The sequence below is a fragment of the Diuraphis noxia genome, unplaced genomic scaffold, assembly GCF_037042655.1.
Source record: "Diuraphis noxia isolate RWA-SAM2 unplaced genomic scaffold, SU_Dnox_SAM2 contig0004, whole genome shotgun sequence".
In the NCBI taxonomy this organism is placed as follows: Eukaryota; Metazoa; Arthropoda; class Insecta; order Hemiptera; family Aphididae; genus Diuraphis; species Diuraphis noxia.
Window position 1 is genome coordinate 65814068 of NW_028301714.1, and position 22872 is coordinate 65836939.

Below are 22872 nucleotides of genomic sequence, written 5' to 3' on the forward strand. Positions count from 1 at the left end.
TTGTATTATTATTATTATTGTCATATCAGCAGTATCATCGCACTCAATAGTATGAAGAGTATTTTCCAAATATCTATTTTAATATCGAGCATTTTACTGCAGCCTTATGCATGCTCCCGAAATCGAGTCCGGTCGCCGGTCGGCTACAACATTTTTTATCGGTACACTGTTGTAGTTGTAGTGGTTAAGACCGCAATAACATTATGTAAGTACGTATTTTGCCATTGATTGTTGCAGTGCGTGACTCATTAAACTTCGAAGTTTTTTTTTTTTAATACTTTTAATATTATAATATATTGCGTTTGTCGAAATGTACTTGCGGGATGTGGTAGGGTAGTATGAATATTCGTGTGTGTACATATTATTACCAATCCTCGTGGTGTACACTTAGGTTATATATATACATTATACATATATTATGTGTGTGTGTGTGTGCGTATGTGTACAAATAATGTAGAGAGTGCACGCATACAATAGGGGCTCGGATTACATCGTTTAGCATGCTCCCTTTTATGTTAGAATTTTTAATTGAAAGAGCATTGACGACTGCTTCCTCTATCGCACTCATTCCCTCTGTTGTCCATCACCCACCCTTGCGAAACGTCATATTATACTCCCCCTCTCTGTCTCTCTCATACACACACACACACACACAATCACACATACACATCGTACGTTTTCTAAACGCAAAAATATATTAATGTAAAATAATAATAATAATACGAAAAGGGGTGGGCCGTCCACACGCATGATCCCTATATAATACGCGTGGTATAACGACGCAACTCGCCGGCTGCAACAGCCGTGGCGCGCTTGTAGAAGGATCGTCGTCGTCGTTGTCGTCGCCGCCACCACCGGCACCACCACCGTTACGCCACGACCGCGCGCGTTAGTAACGTTTCGGTATCGCTACCGCGCGCAACCCGACGTCGTAATTTTACCCGAGCACAACATAGACCCTGCTCGCGGACTTCGAGACTCGCACGCCGCAATATCTTCGTCGTGTATTTCGCGTAGTCGAACTTATAACATTAATATCGTCAACAGCAACATTTTACCTATCGACAACAATATTTTATTATCATTATCGCCGCGCGCGTGATTCCATATTTTTTGCACATCTATTCCATCGCCGCGCCGCAGTGCATTTCTGTCGGGGGCTGCGTTCCCGAGGCAGACGAATTGGCGCGCGTACCCGCCGTGGATAAACGCGCATATATCGCACCACCTGCTTAGAATAATAACAATTTTAGTTTCCATGTGCGTCAGTGCGAGGTATCGCGATGGATTTGAGTAGACCGCCGATCCGGTAACTCGTCGTATACCGGAAATCTGCTTTTTCCGTGTAAGTGTAGTAGCTATATAATATATATATATATAATTAATATATTATGTATATATTGGACGACGATTGTCGTGTCACGAATCTATATAAGTACTTGGCTAAGATCTGTCGATCACGTGTCCGAATCTAACAGCATATTATATTTGAGTGCTATAATTTTCTGTGAAAAAATTGAAATGTGCATACACTTTTATAACCAAGCAGATAAAATATTATGTTGTTTAACACGTTGTCGCCAATCATAATGATCTTCTAGTTATACAGAGAATTAAAATTTATTTAAAAATAGTAATTAATAATTATATTAAATGATATAAATTGAAAGTGTCGTAAACGAATTATTATTGTTATTATTATGATTATTATTTTTCTTTTTGTTACGATTAATTGGTATTATATTTGAATTAATAATTTATTTTTGAATAAAAAAATGTGTTTAGTAAATTAAACTCTTGTGTTAAAAATATCATAACTTTGTACATAATAATATGATGTATATTTTATTTACACAAATTAAGTACAATAAATAATTTAATAAATAACTGTTTTATTTAAAAAATTTGATAATTTATTTGTGTCTTGTGTGAAAAAAATATTTTGTTTCTAATCTTATACGAAAAACAAGTGAATTGTATAACTAAGTTTAGTTATTGCTTTGGGAATTGTTAGTTTAAGGAATTTGAGTTTCGAACAAAGGGATCTAATGAACGTAACTAGTATGTGTAAAATAATATGTGGCTAATAGACTAAAGTTTATTGGCAGAATATTTGAAATGGTTTTAACTTTCAAGTTATTACGACAATGCCAACAATTATTAATTTTATGTACAATTAACAGTAACGCATTTAAGTTATAGACTCTTGTCAATTTTCCGCCTTATTCACCCCATATCCTTTCAAACATATTAATGAAAACATTGAAAACATATATTTGTAAAATACTTACCTATTAAAACAAAATCTGTTATTATTATCTGTAATAATTGAAAATTATTAATTAACGTGTTTTTAATAATTATATTTTATACACATAAAGTAATCAATTACTAGTTAGTAGTTACTAATTTCTGTTAAATAATAATAATAAACAACATTTTATGTTGGTAATAAATTTAAAAATTATAATTAGTTTTCTTTAATTTTTCATCAGCATGAATTAAATTTCTTCAATTAAGAGTTAACAAAAAATTAGCTTCACTATTCAAATGAATTTTTGATATTCATTATTGTAGTCAACCGTAGGTAAATTTTGTATTCCTTTGATGCAAGAAAAAGAACATCCAGTCGTACTATACACTTTGAAATGTGTGTACAAACTCTACAAAAATGTGTTTGAAGTCCCCAAGCTCTATTAGGACATTAATTCGTAAGATAATATTATCTTATTAATAGTATATGTTATATATTTAGGAGAAATGTATTTAATTTATTTGTTTGAAAATTGTAGATAAAATGTAAAATATATAGATTCATTCTGATGAAAATTTATATTCGATGTTAGCTGAAGCTTATTGCTAACTCCAAGATGTGATTGCTCAAAACATGTGCTTAAAAATGTCATCGATCATATAAACATATGTTATTCATATTCCAATAATATATGTAGTTTACGTATGTCTATTTTATTAACAAATTAATATAAATAAAAAAATTAAAAAATTTATAAAAACATGCATTGATAAGACTGATATAATTTGAAGAAAAATAAATAAATTGGTCAATGTACAGTATTATTATTCAACACAAAGCCACATAACGATTATTTAACTACCCTATTAATCTCAATTTATTTATAAATTTGTAATACTTTGCGTATTATATAGCAGTCTAAAGATATATTAAAAAACTTTTTGAAATAAAAACAAAACATGACTGAAATGAATATTTTTGGTAGAAGTAGAGTAACTTTAAATCTAATTTAAAACTAAAATAACACTCTAGATCCATAAACAGTAATTTAAATTAAATTTAAATTTAGAAAATAATATACGTTACATTAGGTAGGTATCTCATGCATGTATTTAATATACAGGTAACACAATTGGTTATATTTAGTTTTATATGAATATTCAGTGAATAAAATAAATAAGATCTTTAGTAAGTATTTTGACTGTATGTCGTATGTAATAAATTTTAATATAATTTTTGTTTCCATATCCGGGATAAGTTTATAATTTTTTAGTACTTAATATAGTATTTCTCTGTAGTATAATGATTACGAGACAACTAAAATGTAATTATTAATTATTATTATTGATTAGAAAGAAGCGTAACAATTGCATTTTTAACATATGGTACTAAAATATTTTAAACTAGACTGTAAAATTAAATATTTTTCATAAATAATAATATGTTTTGGACCGATTCTTAGATGGGACCCAGTGTGTTGTAAAGGTGTCCAGGTATTTTGTATTTGTATCGGGCTTCTTGTGTGTCTCTGTATTCAGTGATAATATGTTTGATACATGTTGGATATCCGCATATAAGGCATGTTCTTGGTGGATCTTTTTTAATTAGATGGCCATGTGTGTAGTGTGCATGGTTGGTTTATTCTTAGGCGATTTAATATAACTTCGTCTCTTCTTTTGAGACACATTAGATTATTCCATTTTTCTGTTGTTCTTATTATTTCATCAAATTTAGTGTTCATTTTAAGCCATTCGCTTAACCATTTATTTCTAATATGACTGTAAAACATTTTTTTTTTAAATATCAATTTTTAATTGTTAATCTGTGAATTATTACATTATATTATTTATAACGTGCATTTATTAATTCATTATAGATGATATGAATAAAAATATTTATTTGCAATATTTTATGAGAACCACAAATATTTAACACACCGCCATAGAACACAAGTATATTAATTGTTCAGCATTGGTGTGATGTATGATTCATTAATAAGGAGGAAATTAAAATTTTTGTTTTCGATTGTTTTAAAAAATGAATTAATGTATTCGTTAACCGTAATGAGGCTTAGGATTTTATGCTAAATCTTTTATCCATTAACTTTTTACGCTTTTCCTGCCTGGTAAACGTTAAATGTTTTCAAATGTATGTTAAGTGTTTGTTTTAACACTCATGGTTAACTTTATGTTTATCGAGAGTTTGCTGAATCACGAAATATGGTTAATCAAACAACATCGGAAGATATTCGTATAAAACATTTATGCAACGTATGAAATTTCGGTATTACATAGACACTGGACACTGGTATAAATGGTCGTATTAAATATCGATTTGTATACTATATGGCTCTACGTAGGCGGGCAATAAACCGTTGCTTGTAAATTTAACTTTATATGGAAAACTGATATAAATTATTTGGTTTTGCTTTCTTTTTCACATAATATTATTATAAGCGAATCGTTTGAGAAATTGTTTACATTGGGGTGGTCTACATATTTACCCTCTTTGTCAGCCCTTCGGCCAGTATATAGCACAGTATATCGTCCCCTTTAACGGATTATAGATGTCATTTTACGGAGACAAAACCATGGCAGACAAGAGGCTGCGAGGAGTAGGGTGTGTGACAGAGAGGCATGGATTGAAAGTTTGTTAAACGAAGAAAGAGTATTTTTGTCTAAGCTCATTCACTCCTATATAATAATACACACATTCGTTAACGTTGATGGTAATTGGTAGGGGGGTTATAAGCTGGTGGCGCATTGCTTTTTATTTTTAAATTCACGTTATCTCTGCGTCCCACGACTACGTTATAGAAATTAGCTTGGGTGGTGTAAAATGTATTTAGGATTTTTCATCTTATTACCTATTTGACATCGATAAAAAACAAAATCAAAATTGAATCATATAATTAAAATTAATAAAACGTAGTCACAGCTTACACACAATATATATACAGGACGAACAATCCAGTATTATAGGTATAAAACTATAAACGTAAGACATTCGTTATTTCATAAAATACCAACGTCTTTGGAATATATTTATTTGACATAATTTAAAGTCATTATATAAAACTACATTGTTGAAACAAAATTATTTTTAATTTTTTTAATTTTTAATTTTTTACTTTTTTAAGTGACAACATAAATGTTTTAATATTATATAACTAACAAAGTAGAATATTATTCAGACTATTTTGGTCTATAAAAATTCATAAAACGCTTCTGGCATTTCAATTTATCTGGTTGCGACAAATTAAATCTTCTTCTTGATATTTTACCAACAATATCATTAAGACCTAAACATTTTTGCCCTTAAAAAATTATAAAAATTATATAACTCTAAATTTCATACAATTCTATTAAATTAATGATTATATTCCATCGAACTTTCTAGTAATGTACTTAGGAGATTAAAAAAATATTGGCGTAGAGGCTAAAGAGTTACTGGCGAAAAAAAAATTAAAAACAATGTTAAATTATATGCCATAAACTTACTTATTATGTGCTGTAAATTGTTTAAATTTAAATTCATAGTTGTAAGTATAGATAAGTGAAATGGTTGATCAACATTTTTTTGGGGTAGTTCCATAGTTTCATTTCACTTATCTAAACTTTGAATTCTTATAACTCATACCATCTATACCATTTATATACTACTCATCAAATATTCGATTTTTATACTTAGTATTAATTCTAAAAAAATGCTGCATTTTAATAAAGAATTAAAAATGCATATTGCCACTATGAAAAGTAAAAATTTAAAATGATAACGGTAAGAAAAATCTATTTTTTTTAAACGTCGTTTTTAACGATTTGAAATGATTTTCAAAAACGTTATTAGTTTTTGGAATGACGATACGGCTTATTACCTGTTAAACAACGGATCATCTGGTACAATAATAGTATAATTTTGCCGGGCTAATATCGAAGGGGTATCATAACCTCCCAGTCACTTAAACTCTTATCTATGTAAATGCGTCACTAACAGTTCATCGCAAAGTGTAGCATAATAGAAGGTTGGTATAGTTATTATAGTCCCGCAATAGAGGTAAAGGCTATAACATTTGCCGTGTTTATCCGATGCTTTCGTTGTATTCCGTAATTGTAATTTGTAGTACGAGTAGTACAACGAACGATATAGTATGGTTTGTTGAAAAGGAGTGGTGTTTGGTGGGAGGGGGTGATTGGTGAAGGATAAAACGAAACTGGAATTCTTGACGGGCGTTGGTTGGACTCGATAAAAGTTGATTACTATTCTCTTTGCTTCTGCCATGGGCCACCTTTACAGATGACGACGACGACGAATCGCGCTCCCGTCGGTAGCCATGCAATGTGCTATAACAATATTGTAACATTATTAATAGTAATATTTGGCCGTCGGATGTATTCGCGGAAAAAGACTACAATATAAGCACTTCTCTAACCTAACTTAACCACTACCACTACTGACTGTTGAATATATCGAATCAAGTAACAAGATCATGGTCGTGTACCTATTACAGTCAAAATGTACAACGTGTACAACACTGTACAATGCAATCATCAATATTCTATTTCATGATACAATTTACAATAGACAACTTATCCTTAACGAGTAATTGCAAATAATATAAGAAATAAAATAAGGTTAGTTTAAAATAAATAGTTTAAATAAAATAGCTTGCTACAATATTTAAATTAATACTCAGTAAACTACAATTTGTGTTTCCTAATGACGAGTTTTTAAAATTTGCAAACTATAGAATTGATATTTTTAAGTGTTATTGTTATTGTGATATATGAACGAATTAACAGACACAAGATTATTCTTAGTTAAATCCGTCTTTGATACGAATAAGTTATAGAGTAACACTAGAGACTCCAGATTAGGGTATTAGACATGACCGTTAGAAGCCGTTTCAAAGGAACAAAAGCTTTTGCCGAAATCTGATCTTAAAACTCTATTAGCCGGTTTCCTTAATAACGTTATTTGAGAAGATATCTAACGACTCTGGTTGTTTTTTATTACAATTAAGTAATTAGTTAAAGAACTCTGAAAAAATAGAGATATTCATCGTTTTAAATAATCCGACCATATGTCTGTTTCCTCCAATTTAATTTTACTTTTTGAGAATGTATGTTTTTAATTCTACAGTAGTTACGAAACTTTATTATAGTTGAGTATTATACCCATGGAAGAAATCGAATAAATTGTGATATGAAGTCCTTATTTTTAACGAAGAATATTAAAAAATCAATTAGTTACCTAGTTGATTTTTACAATTATATTTATCTGTGTTTTGACAAAAATTAATTCAAACAAAATACGATTTTCATTAAGTGCATAGACATAAACATCATAATGGCTTAAATTGAATATGAAACTGTAAATATTTTTATTTTCAAGCAAAGATTAAAAAGCATAATACCTACAATTTATTGGTTTTATTATTACAATAATTTTCTTTTCTTTGAACATTGCGTCAAAATATACTTATATACGTATTTTATTGGGTCTTTATCATTCGATTGGATATTAATAGTGCCTTATGAAACTTATATTTTTTATGTTGAATATAAAATGATCACAATTATTATAACATGTATCTTACTATATTATCTATATCAATTATAATGTAAATACATTTTATTTCATGAAAAATATGAAATGATAATTTATTCAATTCAATAAAAATAGCAGTGTACTCAAACATAGAATATCTGATTTTTTTTGGATTATTCAACTAATATTTAATAGATACATATACATATATAAATATATATAATCGTTTTAAATTTTAAGTATTTATTTTTAAACATGGTAATATTGTTTTATTGACGACTACCTTTTTTTCAGGTTATTATCTGTAAATTTTTAACCAAGATTTAGCCATGGATGCAGGTAGTTCGGCTTGCGTGGCTTTGGCGTTTTTGGTCAACTACAATACGTTAAAAGCTGGCTTCGTGTATGATGACAGGTAATTTTTTGTCTGTTTTTCTTGATTTTATATTAAATAACGTTTAAATATTGTATACAATAAGTTAAATTTAGAAAAATGTGTACCTAACTATTTGGGTAGAACAACGTTTTTTGCTTAGAAATTAGAACCATGTGCGTGAGAAATTATTTATCATTGATTTATTTCAATTTTAAAATATATCATAAATTATAACTTAAGTATATTACACATTTTACTGGTGCTGGTGTTGTTGATTGTTAACTGTTAATTTGTATGTAGGTAGTATATTCACTACCATTCCAAATGAATTGTCATTATTGTTTTCTATCATTGACATTTTTGACCTATCGTAAATAATATTTTTATTTTAAGGGTATAACATAGAATATAATAATATAAAATTGATCATGGATGATAATTAAACTAAATAACTAATAAACTTAAAACAAACACTGCTTATCAAAGGAGTATAATAGGTCTAAATATATATCTATGGAGATTAAACTATGTACCTACTTACAACGGTAGTATTTAGGCATATTATATAAATTATATATTAGGTAGATACTATGGAAGTTACTAGTTAAATGAAAATTTTAGAATTACTGTTTTAAGTTTAAATGAATTAAAGTTCTTAAAAAAAAATAGGCTAAAAAGTTTGAGCTTTAAATTTAATAAATTACAACTTAGTTTAATTATTAGAAATAGAGTTTGGTTAAAACGTTTTAAGAATACAAAATTGATTTGATTAATTTAAAATAATATAGATTAATTTACCATACTTAATTATTTACTATAAGTTAAAATTTTTTTGGTGTTACTAGGTACCTATATTTATATAAAACAACTGCTGTAATGTTTAAAAATTTGATAAATTAGTTTTCTTATAAACATGATATTTAGTAACATAAAAATTTGACTATATCATCAAAGCATTTATTATTGTAATATTGTGTCCCACAGAAATGTATGTAATAATGCTACATCAATTATCTATAATAACATTCTATCCCGATGTTAAAATTATATTATTTTTGAAATATCTCTGTAGTGGGTAGTACGAACGGTGGTTAACTATTTTTGTGTATTTATTAGTACAGCTGTCATTGGTGATTTGTGGCGAAGGGAATTGTTGGGAGGTTAGATACACTACGAAATAATATCGCTATAATAGTGTCCGACTCGAAATAATAATATGTTACGTTTGATTGGACAGTTGAAACCTACTTCTCAGAATCTACAGTTATCCCGAATTTCTATTAAATCGGAAATTGTGTTTATTTTAAAAAAATCATGTTTACAGTTTTTAATATAATCTACATTCACTTAAATACTATTTTTTAATGCCAAACAAAACTTTATAAGATAATCTAGATACCGTTCACTAATAACAACTATACCAATCTACCAATCTCTCTTAATGAACTATAGGGGTTTGCAGTACATAAAATCAGTAGGAAGTTATGATTTCAGTTACAACTTTGCATTTTCTTTCGTACATAAGATTTTATAATGCTAAAATGGACAATTGTTTATATTTTTCTATATAATAAACATTGACATATATTTGTTTATTCTTAAACAATGGGATTGCGGAAATTATGGTTCTGAGAATAATGATTTTAATTATACATTTTAAAAGATTTATAATAAGTTTATTTATTTTAAATTGTCAACATTCAACAATAATATTGAAATATGAAATTGTTATTTATTTTTGTATACGATTTAAATATTTACCAAGATACTTAAAACAATGAAGTTTAATAAAATGAATACATATTTTTGTATCATTTATGCCGTAGGTTAAACTTATTTTTTCCAAAAATAAATCTAATTTGTTGTATATACTCGTACTATATATTATTTTAATATTATAATCTTTCATGATGTTAAGTCAATACCGTAATTATGATGTGAATAGGTCCATAACATAAATAACTTAAAATTAATTGTTTATAGTACCTAAAAAATATTTATGTGGGTACTTAAGTTAGAACATAGGCCCAACAAATTATATTTTTTGAAATACCACTAAATAATTAAAATCGTTATTTACTTTTCAATATCGGATTTCGAATAAAATAAAAAATTGGAATGTCTCAATAAAAAAATATATACACAACGATATGTACCTATTTTGTTCAGATTGTTGTTAAAAAAAATACGAGGCACCTAACATTTTTATTTACATTAAAATGTAATTTAACCTTATATTTTCAAGACTGAGCTATTACAATAGAACATAATATACATGTTTAACTATATAATAGTTTTTATGTTTTCGTGATTTTAGCGAATTTTGTATAAATTTAAATTTTCCACTCTCGAATAAAATCTTAATATGTATTTTATATTTTTTTTTTTTGTAACAAGGACAACTTTTGAATGAAATATTGTACTAAATTTTAGCTTTTTTTATTTACAAATAAAAATATTAGCATACATAAATAAAGAATATAATTAAAAAAGGCTACAATTTTGAATATAATCAATAAATCGAATTAAAAGAGCCTTTAATATTTTGAATATTATATTATGTCTAGTTAGTGCTAATATTCAATTTAGTGACGATTTGAGATTTGAAGTCTCTATATAGTTATTCTATAGAATATTTTATTCTATACTCCATACTGAATGTGGACGTACACTGTACACAATAGAGAAATGGGAGGGAAATATTACACTGATGTTAATAATAATGATACAACGATTGAACGTGAGTAAGAAAAAAAAATATCCAAGAAAGATTTCCATTTTAACGAGGCATATCCTTTTCGTTGATGTCGTACAATGTATAAAAAGAAGGAGAGAGGAGAACTAAAAAAAAAAAATAATACCATTTCTACATGATGGCCGAACCCATAATGATATCCCTAACAATAACGTACTAGAATATGCCAACGTTTGTAAATTCAACGTCGAATGGATTTCATTTCTAACACTAATAAAGACCTAAATAATTTTAGTATCTATATAGAATTTATTGTTGTTTTAATAACAATTCGCGTAAATATTTTAATTGTTAAGTTAATCAACAGTCAAAAAAACTGAAACAGGAAAAAATATATATTTATCTATACAAAATCTATTTAATCAAAAATGCATAATGTTGTATCAGTTATATTTAGTTATATTTAAGTAGGTACCTACTATATTTATGATGTTTTAAGTGTTGTTCACAGTATTATAACAAAAAAATAAAAATAAAAATCATATTTGAACAATTGATTAATTTAATCTTGGAAAAAGGACGATCTTAAATAATAATACAATTAGGCACCAACCTACATTCAATTTTTATTGTAACGCGATAAATTTAGTGTTTGGAACGATGCGATTACCTATACGATTATACATTTCTACTTTATATTATTTGGATCTGATTAAAATTTAATGGTTGATATAAGAACTAAATTTAAAAAAAACTACTGTTTATCTCTCTTTCGAAGAAATGTAACAATACGAATATGGCAAGATAAAAAATTGAACTCTATTTACTGAAAATAAATATCGTTTTATATTTTAAAGATGATTTTAACTAAACTGCTCATGTTTGTATAGTATTTTATAAGTTATACTTCAATACAAATTCAGCAATTTCAATCATTGTTTTGTATTTGTTTGTTTTACACCATCTCAGTGCTCATATTATATACTATACTATTAATTAAACTATTTACATATTTTAATGTAGGTACTCAATAATTGAAAAAAAAACATAAAAAAATTAACCTTTTTTCATAAATAGTTTACTCTCAAATATTTCGAACTTGTATATACTATATTGAATTAATACTTGTATACATACAATATATTTTAATATAATAAATAAAATCTGATAACTTGAAAAAAAGTATTTGCACAGCGCATTAACTAATAATTCTCATAAAGTGTTATGCGAAAATCTATTTGCGCGTAAACGTCACTTTGTATTTAATATTTTAATATACATATAACTAGGTACCTATCTGTTATATGATATAAGCATGTTCGTTTCAGCAATAATAGTATTTTGAGTATTCGTGATGTTTGAATAGAAATGATTGAGGGTATTAAATACGTAGGTAACATCAATCGTGTTATACTAATATAATAATATATTATCAACCAGAGAGTACCAAAATGATCTGATACAATCAGAATTACTTTATATGTTATATACTTGGGGAATATTATTATTTAGTTATCACGTTAAATAAAAACATATATTTTTTATTATACCTATATTTACGCCCCTAATAATCCATTATTGTTGGTTCACCGTTGTAATGTATGACAAAATAGGTAATCACTTTTTAGTAATTTCCATATCCCACGCCACATGCTTATCAACTATCACTGGAAATAATCTAAAAGTGTTCAATATACTACTTACACAATTAACTTGTCAGAAGTCAGACGTCGAGCCATCCCAATTCTATTGAATTTTGTGACAATTATTTTCTTTGTTAAATACTACACATAATAATGGTTTCTCATAACTTTTAATAATTAAATATAAAGTCTGCATGTGCGGATCACACTTTTAAAATAATCAATACAATAATCATTCAATTTTATCAATTAAACCTAGTTTGGATTTTTATTTATTTCTCAGTGATAATTATTTTTTAATTGAAAAATTTTAATTAGTTTTTCTATATCATTATAAGTATACTAACTCTATATAATTCCCCCTCTAGGTTGTACTTAGTGTTACAATTAACTGAATGTTATTTTTAAATTAGCGTGACGACAGTCGATTACTGATAATAGAAATGTAGGAAATTAAATATAATTATGAGGTTCCGTGTTCGTTTTTCGATGGGTTGATTAAGTATAGAGTTTTAAACATGACTATTCTGTATGGAACCCAAAAAACTTTGCAACATTATGTAACATAAAGATGATTAAGATAACCAACCATAATATATATCGTTACAAAATAGTTCTTACATTAAATTATTAACATTAACTGACTTTAACAATTTTATGTTGCCATTGATGATAAATCACAAAATTCACACACCTATAAATAAGTTATAAGTTTAAAACTAAATTACAGATTAATAAGAATAATAATCGTCGGTATAACTTAATATAATGGAAAGAATTCCATAAAAAAATTATTTGTTTTTTGGGCTTGTGGTGTATTAAGTTACGTTATTGTACAGAAATAAATAGAAACAATGTAATTGATGAAGCCGGTATAACACCTCTGAAAAAGATATTTTAATATTATTCCCTCGGGTAGTTTCAACCTATATTTATTTATACATTAAATATATAAGACGAACATTTAGTATGATATTATACATTATTTAAGTAAGTTTTGTAAATAATGTATTGTGATATTCGTTTGTTTAGAAAAGTATAGTATTCTATTAAAATAGTATTAATTGTTATGAAAAGTGTATTGAATTTTTGGTACTAAATTAGATTTTCAATTACTTAACAATCATACAGAAATTGGTTAACCCAATGATAATAGTTTATTGATACCAATATTGATATTATTAAAAGGTTTGATCTAGAATGTGTAAATGGAGAATGGATTATACTCAATACTCGAGCCACTCTATCCATGCGTTTTATTTAATGACATTGATTATTTCATATTTTATTGTTTACAGATTATATAGTAAATATTTGCTTCAGAACAATAATAATAATAAAAGATTATTGAATAGTATTTATTTTTTTGTTATTTAAATTAATCAAACCACATTTTATCACCCTTTACGTTCTTAAATCTGATCCCGAGTAGTTGCTAGAAATAATATTTACGTAATTACTTTAATATCTCTAGGTACCGTATGGAAATCGCACACGTATTACTGTTTGTCTTTTTCATTGGTTTTTGTTATGCTTGGAACAATAAAGTGAAGTTTACCGTCTGAAGGATAGGAACAATTTTTATACCCAACAGGAGCACGGATGTATACAAGAGACACTACCCTTTTAAACGTATGCATTGATAACGGAACAGTGGTGGATAGAGCTTCGGCTCTTTTGTATGTATGTACTTGACTTCTTATAATATGGAGATAGTTGGATAAATATTGGCTTCGTCGTATCGCCTCGTTATATAATAAATGAATTTCCTATGTATAGTTTAATCTATATATATATAATCTCAGAACAAGGATTTATTGTTTATTTCTTGGAAATATTTTGCATATTTTGCGTTTTGTCACAATAATGTTAGTAAATAATAATATCTTCGTTTTTACAAATATACTATGCAATAAATAAAATATGTTTAAATTACATTTTAGATTCTGAACGGAACGAGGAATGTATTGATTTTACAATGATGTGTGTGTGTTTTTTTTGTGTCTTTCATCACGTTTTGGGGCAGTAAAAGTGCTTCGATTTTCGACTTTAGTACCTTGTTTGATCAGAAAGTGAATCTAGTTGGTATTTTTTTTTTGGGGGGGGGGGGGGTGGGGGGACAAAAGTATAAACTTCTCAATATTATTTTAATTATAAAACAAATGACCATCGATACATGAAATTTTCAACGAATGTTTATATAAGTATATTCTATCCACCATTACTACAATAGCAGTTGAAAAATGAAAGAAATATATACCTACTCACAATTTTTTTTTACAAGCATTCAAAGTTTGAATTTTGATGACATACGTAAAAAACATAAAAATTCGCAAATTATTTTAAGCTATAAATTCATAAAAAATTGTATTTTCAAATCTAAGATTTTAAAATTTTAATAATCTATAATATATCCTAGATAGATAAACCGTCTCCGCTCAGAATCGTTTTTCATATACAATGATATTACATAATTTAATTCAAATTTAATTCCATCCATTACAGTAACCCATTTGTAACCTATTGTACAGCAGAGCGACATCTACCACTTACTCACTTTTTTTAATAATACTGTCCAGCAGAGAAATTCAAAATATTTTGAACACCTAATTTTAAAACGATCGTATATAATTTTATAAAAATTCGTCTCTTCCCAAGACCACGTTTTGAATCACCATGTTAGTGGTAAACAAAATTCCACAGTAGCATGTAAAAGTAATATATTTTAACAATGGCTTACAAAAGACAGAATTCCGAAATGTTTTCTCATTTCTGTTGACTCAAGGAATTCGTTTGTTTCTACGAAAAGATGAGTTCTTACATTTTAACCTTTATAAAATAAATGTCCAAGTCTAAACCTAAAGGAACAAGTTTTTATGGGGAATTTATGTTTCTAGTTACTTTTTATGAGTTAAATTCTATATATAATTTGAAGTAAACTGTTAAATAAAAAAATTTAATTAAAATATTTGAGAATGAGATTAACTACCTATAGAGACGGCCTTAAATAATGAACAAAAAAGCAAAAAAGTAATAATTTGTAATTTAGATAAAACAATCTAATATATGTTTTCTATTTTCAAAATAAAATCCAATAGTTAGGTATAAATTAGGTATAGGTATATATATTTATTTTATACAAGGTAATTATATTTTTCATCAAGTAATATAATATGATGTTATGTTATTGATGTATGTTGCTATAAGTAACAATAAATTGAAATAATTATTTTCTAGGTATTGTGGTAAAATCAGTAAAATATTATATATTATAATCAGGAATTCAGAACTGCATATTTTTAAATTAATGTAATAATATATTAATATTCAAAATTTTTCAATAACCTTGAAATAAAGTGCAAGATTCTTCATAAATTTTACTTACTAGAATTTAAAGAAGGGCAGCGTACATTAACATTAATTATTTACGAGAGCTTGAAGTTAAATTTTTGTTTATTTTATTAAGATTAGAAAAATATATTAATTATAAGGACTCTTAAAAACTCATCGTGGCGTATATAATGACATTTAAGAAATATTTTAATTGATTTTAAGCTAGTTAATACAACGAACCTATGCACCGTCAGTACTGACTTATAAAAATTCACTGAATTAAAAGTTTAAAAAAATGATATTATAATCATAGTTATAATATATTATATAGTAATAGTTTACTAAATAATTAATATATATTTTGGAAAGAGAAGACACGTCATTTCCAGTTAAAATCGTTTTTCAAGTATGATTTATTGCTGAATTCAAATGTAACCCATCAATTATTGTGAATTGCTCAAAGATAAGGAATCCTAATATATAATAGTGATTTAGGTAACTTATTTTTTGTTCCATCAAACGACTTTTCGAGATAATTTTTTTTCATATCAATTAATTTATTGATTTTCTTCAAAATCATTTTACATTACTTTTTTTAAAACTAATACCTAATCGTGAATGACGTTTAAACTTTCTTCAAAATTCTTTATTTGCTCTTAATTTATACTTTTAGTATTCATTTCGTTGTTGATTATGTGTTTTAAAGAGTGTTGTAAACTATTTTAATTTCTTATTGTCGGGCCTAGAATATACTTGAGTACCTACAAAACAAATATCGTTTTTAAATTACCTTTCTTCAGCAAAATAATATTTAATATAACAATGGTTGCGAATAATTATTTTATTTTATCATAGGTATTTATTATAACAAGTATAATATGTAATTACAGGAGAATTTTAGATACTTACTATTAGAATTTTATTTTACTTACAATTTTTGTTGCTTTGTTCAATTTAAGCAATGGAAACTTGTTATCGATACGTAAACGTTAGGAAATTAACTCATAAAAACTGTTTTTATTACACGAAAAAAAATCAATGAAAAACTCCATAAAAAAACAATATTGTGTAGACTTAAGTGTTATTATATAAAAAATACTTAATATCAATAGGAAGATAGTATTTTTGTATGAATTAAATTAAACAACATACCTATACATTTTTATTAATCATTGTTTTCTACAAATAAAATCAAAATTAACTGAATATGAGTTCCTATAATTAATTACCCATCAGTTAATTAAAAATTTTTTTAGTTGTACAAAAAACTAATTTATAGTAAAAATCATCAAAACTGAGATAACAAATGCATGTATAGTGTATCCTTAAACTCATAGTTATATTTATAATTTGTATTAATTTGTACCATTATCTATATTGAATGATTGGATTTTATATTATCGCTCTATTGAAAGCAGTCATACATTTTAGATTTTAAACAGTTAGAGAATTCAGTTTTGCGGAACTAAAAAAAAAAAAAATAATTAACACAATAAATATGTATTAATAATCTTTCTATATTAACAAACTTGGATTGTATCATAATTTATAATAAAGATAAGCTGAACACCAATGAATAAAAAAAATTATTATTATTATCTACAGTAATACATAACCAAACGAGGTATTATAACAAAACGAATCACTACAAATATCGAATTCGTATTAGATCCAATATTTGTTTTGGCAGAAAAATCAACCAACTCTCATGGAAAGCATATAAGAGAGGGGGAGGAAAAATAAGGGAGGAGAAGGAAAAACATATATCCTAAACAAACAACTCAGTTACGGTAGCTTGGTACGGTCAAACATATGAGAATGAAAATGGAAAACATATTCGATGATAATGTGTACCAAAATACAGCGGGCTACGATGCCTTTAAATAATTCTGGGCATGTCGGGCGTCCCCCTCACGGTGGATACGCTCTAATATTGCTAGCGTGTCACCTACCCTTCCGGTTTAAGGGTAGATTCTTGCCCGATGTCAATGTGTTTGCACGGTGTGCCTACATTGTACACAGTATATGGTATTCCGAACACGTTGACCAAAAGCATCTGTTGCGATGAGACTTTGTAAAGGGTGTGGTAGAAACGATACTGCGCAAACACGGTTATAGTGTAACGCTTCCACATCACCCTTAATTCTGTGAACCACTATACCCTGTTAATTGTTTCTTTATCTTATTCCACCATTTAACAGTATTATAGAAAAAAAAAACCAAATATATTTAAAATATATATTTTCAGTTTCAATTCCCCCTCCCCCGTAATTTACTTAAACTATGTGTTATACTTGAATTCTCAGATAATTTTTTCTTCAGGGCGTTCGAGTTTCAAAGGGATTTAGAAAATTAAATTTGATTTACTTCGGGTTGACGGTTTAATGAAACCTGAGTAGCCTATTCACAATAACCTTTTGTGTGTGTTCACCATCTTTAATATGATCGATATTATTTGATTTTTTTCAACAAATATACAACTAGATTTATCGTCAAACAATTATCATTCACTGAGCGAACACAAATTATGTTTTAATTTAAAAAATTGTGTGTATATCACTGCTAATATTATGCATTCATATGTGTTTACTATAAAATGTTTTGTATTTTTATCCTTTAGTTACCTATAATATACAATATAATAACACAATTAATTAATTAATTTGTTAAATTATTGTTGTATCGTAATTATCGTATCGTAATAAATGCCATAATTCTTCAAAATATTACATCATCGTTTTTCTATTTGTATATAAAAAGATTATTTTGTTGTTACACTCACTTAAGTTTGAGTACTTCTCTCAATTCTATTATAAAGTTGGTTGATATTTTTTATGGTACCGTAGATATAATGTGTTTGAGTAAAAAAAAAAAATATAATAATATGCAAACAAAATTATATTTTGTTACCTATATCAAAGTTGTAGAATTAAAAAATTATGGATATGTAATTTTCATGCTTAATAAAATATGTGAAATGTGAATTAAAAGAATGGTTGGACGATTTTTCGTGAATACAACATTTCAATGGTATTCAATAATCAATATTACACCCTAATTAGAGTTGTTATGTGATACACGGATAACACAATTTTTCTTTTTTTTTTACTCACATGCTTAATTATATATGTTAAACGTAATACCATACAATTCGCTTATCATTATATTAATAATATGTAGTTTTAAAAATATGGAAAATAGGCAAAAATTGGAAAACAAAAAGGGAAAATTTGAGGCATGTAAATTCAACGAAATCTCAATTATATTTAATTTTTTTAATTCAAAATTAAATAATCAAGAGACTTCACATTTCAAACCAATATTTAAAACAGCATCTTCTAGATAATATGGTTCAATTAGTTAATTAATTTTCTCAATTTATGAAGTTATTTGTATATTATATGTTCATTGTATTTGTATTCCATTTAAATTAAAAATATTTATGAAATTAAATGAAAAATTACAATTTTTATTCAAACGCTATTAGTTATTTTGTTATAATACAACAATTCAACCTAATAGATGTTGAAACTTTTCACAATTATTTAAACAACACGTTAAATTTGGTAGCTGGTTTAGAATATTACTAATTGGAGTTGGAATTTTTTAGTTCTCGTGAAGGTTCAACGTTTAAGGTGTACACCATAGAGCCAACAATTATTGTAAGAACTTGTTTAGTTAGAGAACTCAGAACATTGATGTAAACGAGTTTTATGTATTGTATTCGAAAATAAACTGATACAAAGTTTTAGAATTTTATTATTATAAACATATTTAATTTACTTATCATTGTTATAAAAAAAAAAAAAACTGTCATTATTATTTTTAATCATAAGTTATGAAAATATAAGAAGTTTTTCAATTAAAATATTGTATTAAGTTATTTTTAATATAGTCTTAAGAAAAAAAATATTAGTTTAAGAGACCATTTTTTTCGTTTTAATTTTAAGAAGTTGAGTATTTTATTAACGCGCCTTTTAACAAAAGGATGAAAAAAATTCCATTAAGAAATTAATAATATCCATAAAAAATACTTTGTAATATTTTAAATGAAAATACTGATTAAATTTTTTTTAAATTGTTTTCTTTTGACATTTGATACTGTAACAATTCATTTTTATATTTTAATATAATATAATGTTTAATTGTTTGAAAAACACATAGAAATTATTTTATTTAATTACGCCTCTTTGAAGTTTTACTTTCGAGTACCTGTTTAATTTTTTTTTGCCCATTGTTTCAGTGATTGATTTAATTTTTTAAATTAATGTGACCCAGTTTTCGATGATTTAACTCATCTGATCCGTAGTTTTCGTTAAAAATTTAGACAGGTATTAATTTACGTACTGTGTGGAACTATCGATTAGGAAGTGTTAAAAACCGTTTGTATCTGTAGCATCAAGATAAAAATAATGTGAAATCAAAACATTTACTACACCTTTGATTGATTGATTACATTTAATTCCGCAGTGTATTTTCATAAGGAATCTCGTTTCTCTGGTCGGAGTCGTATGACGTAGCTGCCTATATTATTATGTTCAGCAGCATTCGTTCCATGTACCTGCAGCAGGTGGTCCTAGGTGGGTGGATGTGCATATTATAACTAATATGATATGTATGGTTTACTGCAGGATATCCGTGTGTTCATGTGCGAGTCGTACATTTGGTCATCGAAGATGATATATTATATGCTTAGTGTCATAATATTATATTATTATACAGCTGTTAATTAGTCCATGCCCGACGACAGCGGCGATGACGATGGATTCGCGTGACACACGCCAACGTGTGTCACGTTGCGACGCAGCCGAGACGGCCACGGGTGCAATTATTACACCACGCTACGCCCCTTCTTCAATACACCCCAAACATAATCACTGCGAAAACAACCCTCCGTGAAATGTGGTGCGGGGTGATGGACGCGGTGTTTACACGGAAGTCGGTAATCGGAGGACGGTTATCCGTGGGTGGCCGGCGGTGGTTTTCGTCCACGTAGTATATCATCACGAATGTGGGACGCAAAGATATCATACGCTGTGTATACCCCAAACGCGGACGTCATTCCACAGCCTGTCGCTTCGATTTAACTATTATACGGCGAGCATAGAACGACAAGTATAAGGTCGACGCAGCGGGCGCTAGAAAAGAAACGCGACGATTTGCGTTCCAAAAAACGTATATGGACATTTTACGCCTAACTGAACTCATAATCCTCTCTGAATTCTATCCCTTCTGAAATTGCCGCGGAAATGGGTCCGAAATGTCGATGTTGCTCGCTTAATCTACTCGGACGTTGCCAGAATAGTTCAAAAGTGACTTTAGGTATATACTAAGTATGAATTTGGAGATAAAAAATTGGAAGTGACATGTTGAAATTTTTATAGAAAAAAGATTGGTTTCCTGTTTATTGGTCCGTGGGAAGTTTAAGCGACTATCGCGTACGCACTATAAGTACAACGTTACACGTTTTTAGTCCGTCCGTCCATCCTTCTGTTTGTTCGTTCGTCAACCGACCACACTATATGTATCAGCTTTAAATAATTCTCATCACATGGGGAAATGGGTTAACCGTTATCATAAAAAAAATGTTGTGTTATAGTTATAAACAAAATCGAACAATTTTAAAATACTGTTTGGTTTTCTTTAGTTTATGATCGCATCATCAAAATTTGAATTTGAATAAATTCTTAATTAAAAGAAACAACAATTATTGTGGCGAGCATTCTTAGTAAACCACTGTATATAATACTTATGTACATAATAAGTACCTACCTATGCCCTACATAATATATTATATTAATAGGTTTAGTGTTATTTTTTTCATGCTGCGTATTTCGGTAATACAAACACCACCGATAGTTGTAATAATATTTCACTCGACGATGATATTATTATTATTAATGTGTGAGTGAATGAGCTAGTTGTGTTTCAGTTATCGATATTTTACTATCGCATATAACCTAACGCAAAGCTTATGGTTTCCTAATGAATATACACCCACAAATGCTAATTTGTTCTTGCATGAATTACTTTTTATTCAACGAAAATATTTTATGCGTTTTGTACTATTCCGGCGAAACTCGATTTGAGCACTATATATATACATTTAATTTATCGTTGCTACCTTTTAAACCGACCCGACTGTCTGTATAACAAACAAAAATATTTTTGTCACGTTAAACTATAACATTTTTAATATACGCACGAGTCACGTATCGCGCATACATTTTCAAGTTCAATATTTTTTCAAATAAACATTATCGGATTTCGATATATTTTATTGTTTTGATGCCCTCATAGATTTTAATAACATCTTGCTAACATTATTAGCTGTGCAATTTAAAATTATTTGCGGTCTATACCCTATACGTTTGTTTGTTTGGATCATAGTAATACATAATAAGTATTGTATACAAATTAATACCTACCGTATTACACTCATCGTTCAATATAATATTACTAAGACGAAATAGGGAGTATTAAAAATTAACATTTTCAATCATCATTTACAACTACTGTTGGATTTAGATTATTTCAATTGTTTCAGTTTACTAATAAAATAATTCTACACAGTTATGCAGTAGGTAAACATTTTCAACTTTAAATTAATTATAATTCATATGTTTTCACCTGGTAACATTATACAAGATTGGGGTTTAGATTACTTATGAAGGTACCCGTATATTTGATTCTCGTCGTCTGTTCGTGGCTCTTATAATAAGGATGATATTTAAAGTTTTTCCGAAGATATTAAGCTTTGTGAGGAAACATTTGGCAAACTTTTACCCGCATAGTTTAATCGAAATATTACGGCGTCACTTCTAGTACGTTCACCATAATAGTTGGATTTTTTTACCTCGCATAACTTGTATCGTCCTCTGATTTTAATTAGCAACCCAGATGAATAGTTGACAGCGGCATGATGGCAAAATTGTCCTACCTGAGACACAAGAGTTTTAATCAAAAGTGAACAAACAAGAGTAATTTTTCGTCTCTACATATATTATACGTGAGGTGCTTTTGA

At 27.6% G+C, this 22872-nt stretch overlaps 1 protein-coding gene across 2 annotated transcripts in view; it reads left to right on the plus strand.

Moving 5' to 3' along the window:
• The first annotated feature begins 842 nt into the window (after positions 1-842).
• Positions 843-22872, plus strand: part of LOC107172986 (protein O-mannosyl-transferase Tmtc1-like) — a 306219-nt gene continuing 284189 nt past the window's right edge. Inside the window, exons 1-2 of one of the 2 annotated variants that reach the window (XM_089225406.1) lie at positions 843-1345; positions 8096-8216. In XM_089225406.1, the coding sequence (XP_089081532.1) occupies positions 8131-8216 (86 nt within the window). In that variant the 5' untranslated portion in view covers positions 843-1345; positions 8096-8130. The remainder of the gene's footprint in view (positions 1346-8095; positions 8217-22872) is intronic. The other variant, XM_089225407.1, reaches the window with a different exon arrangement.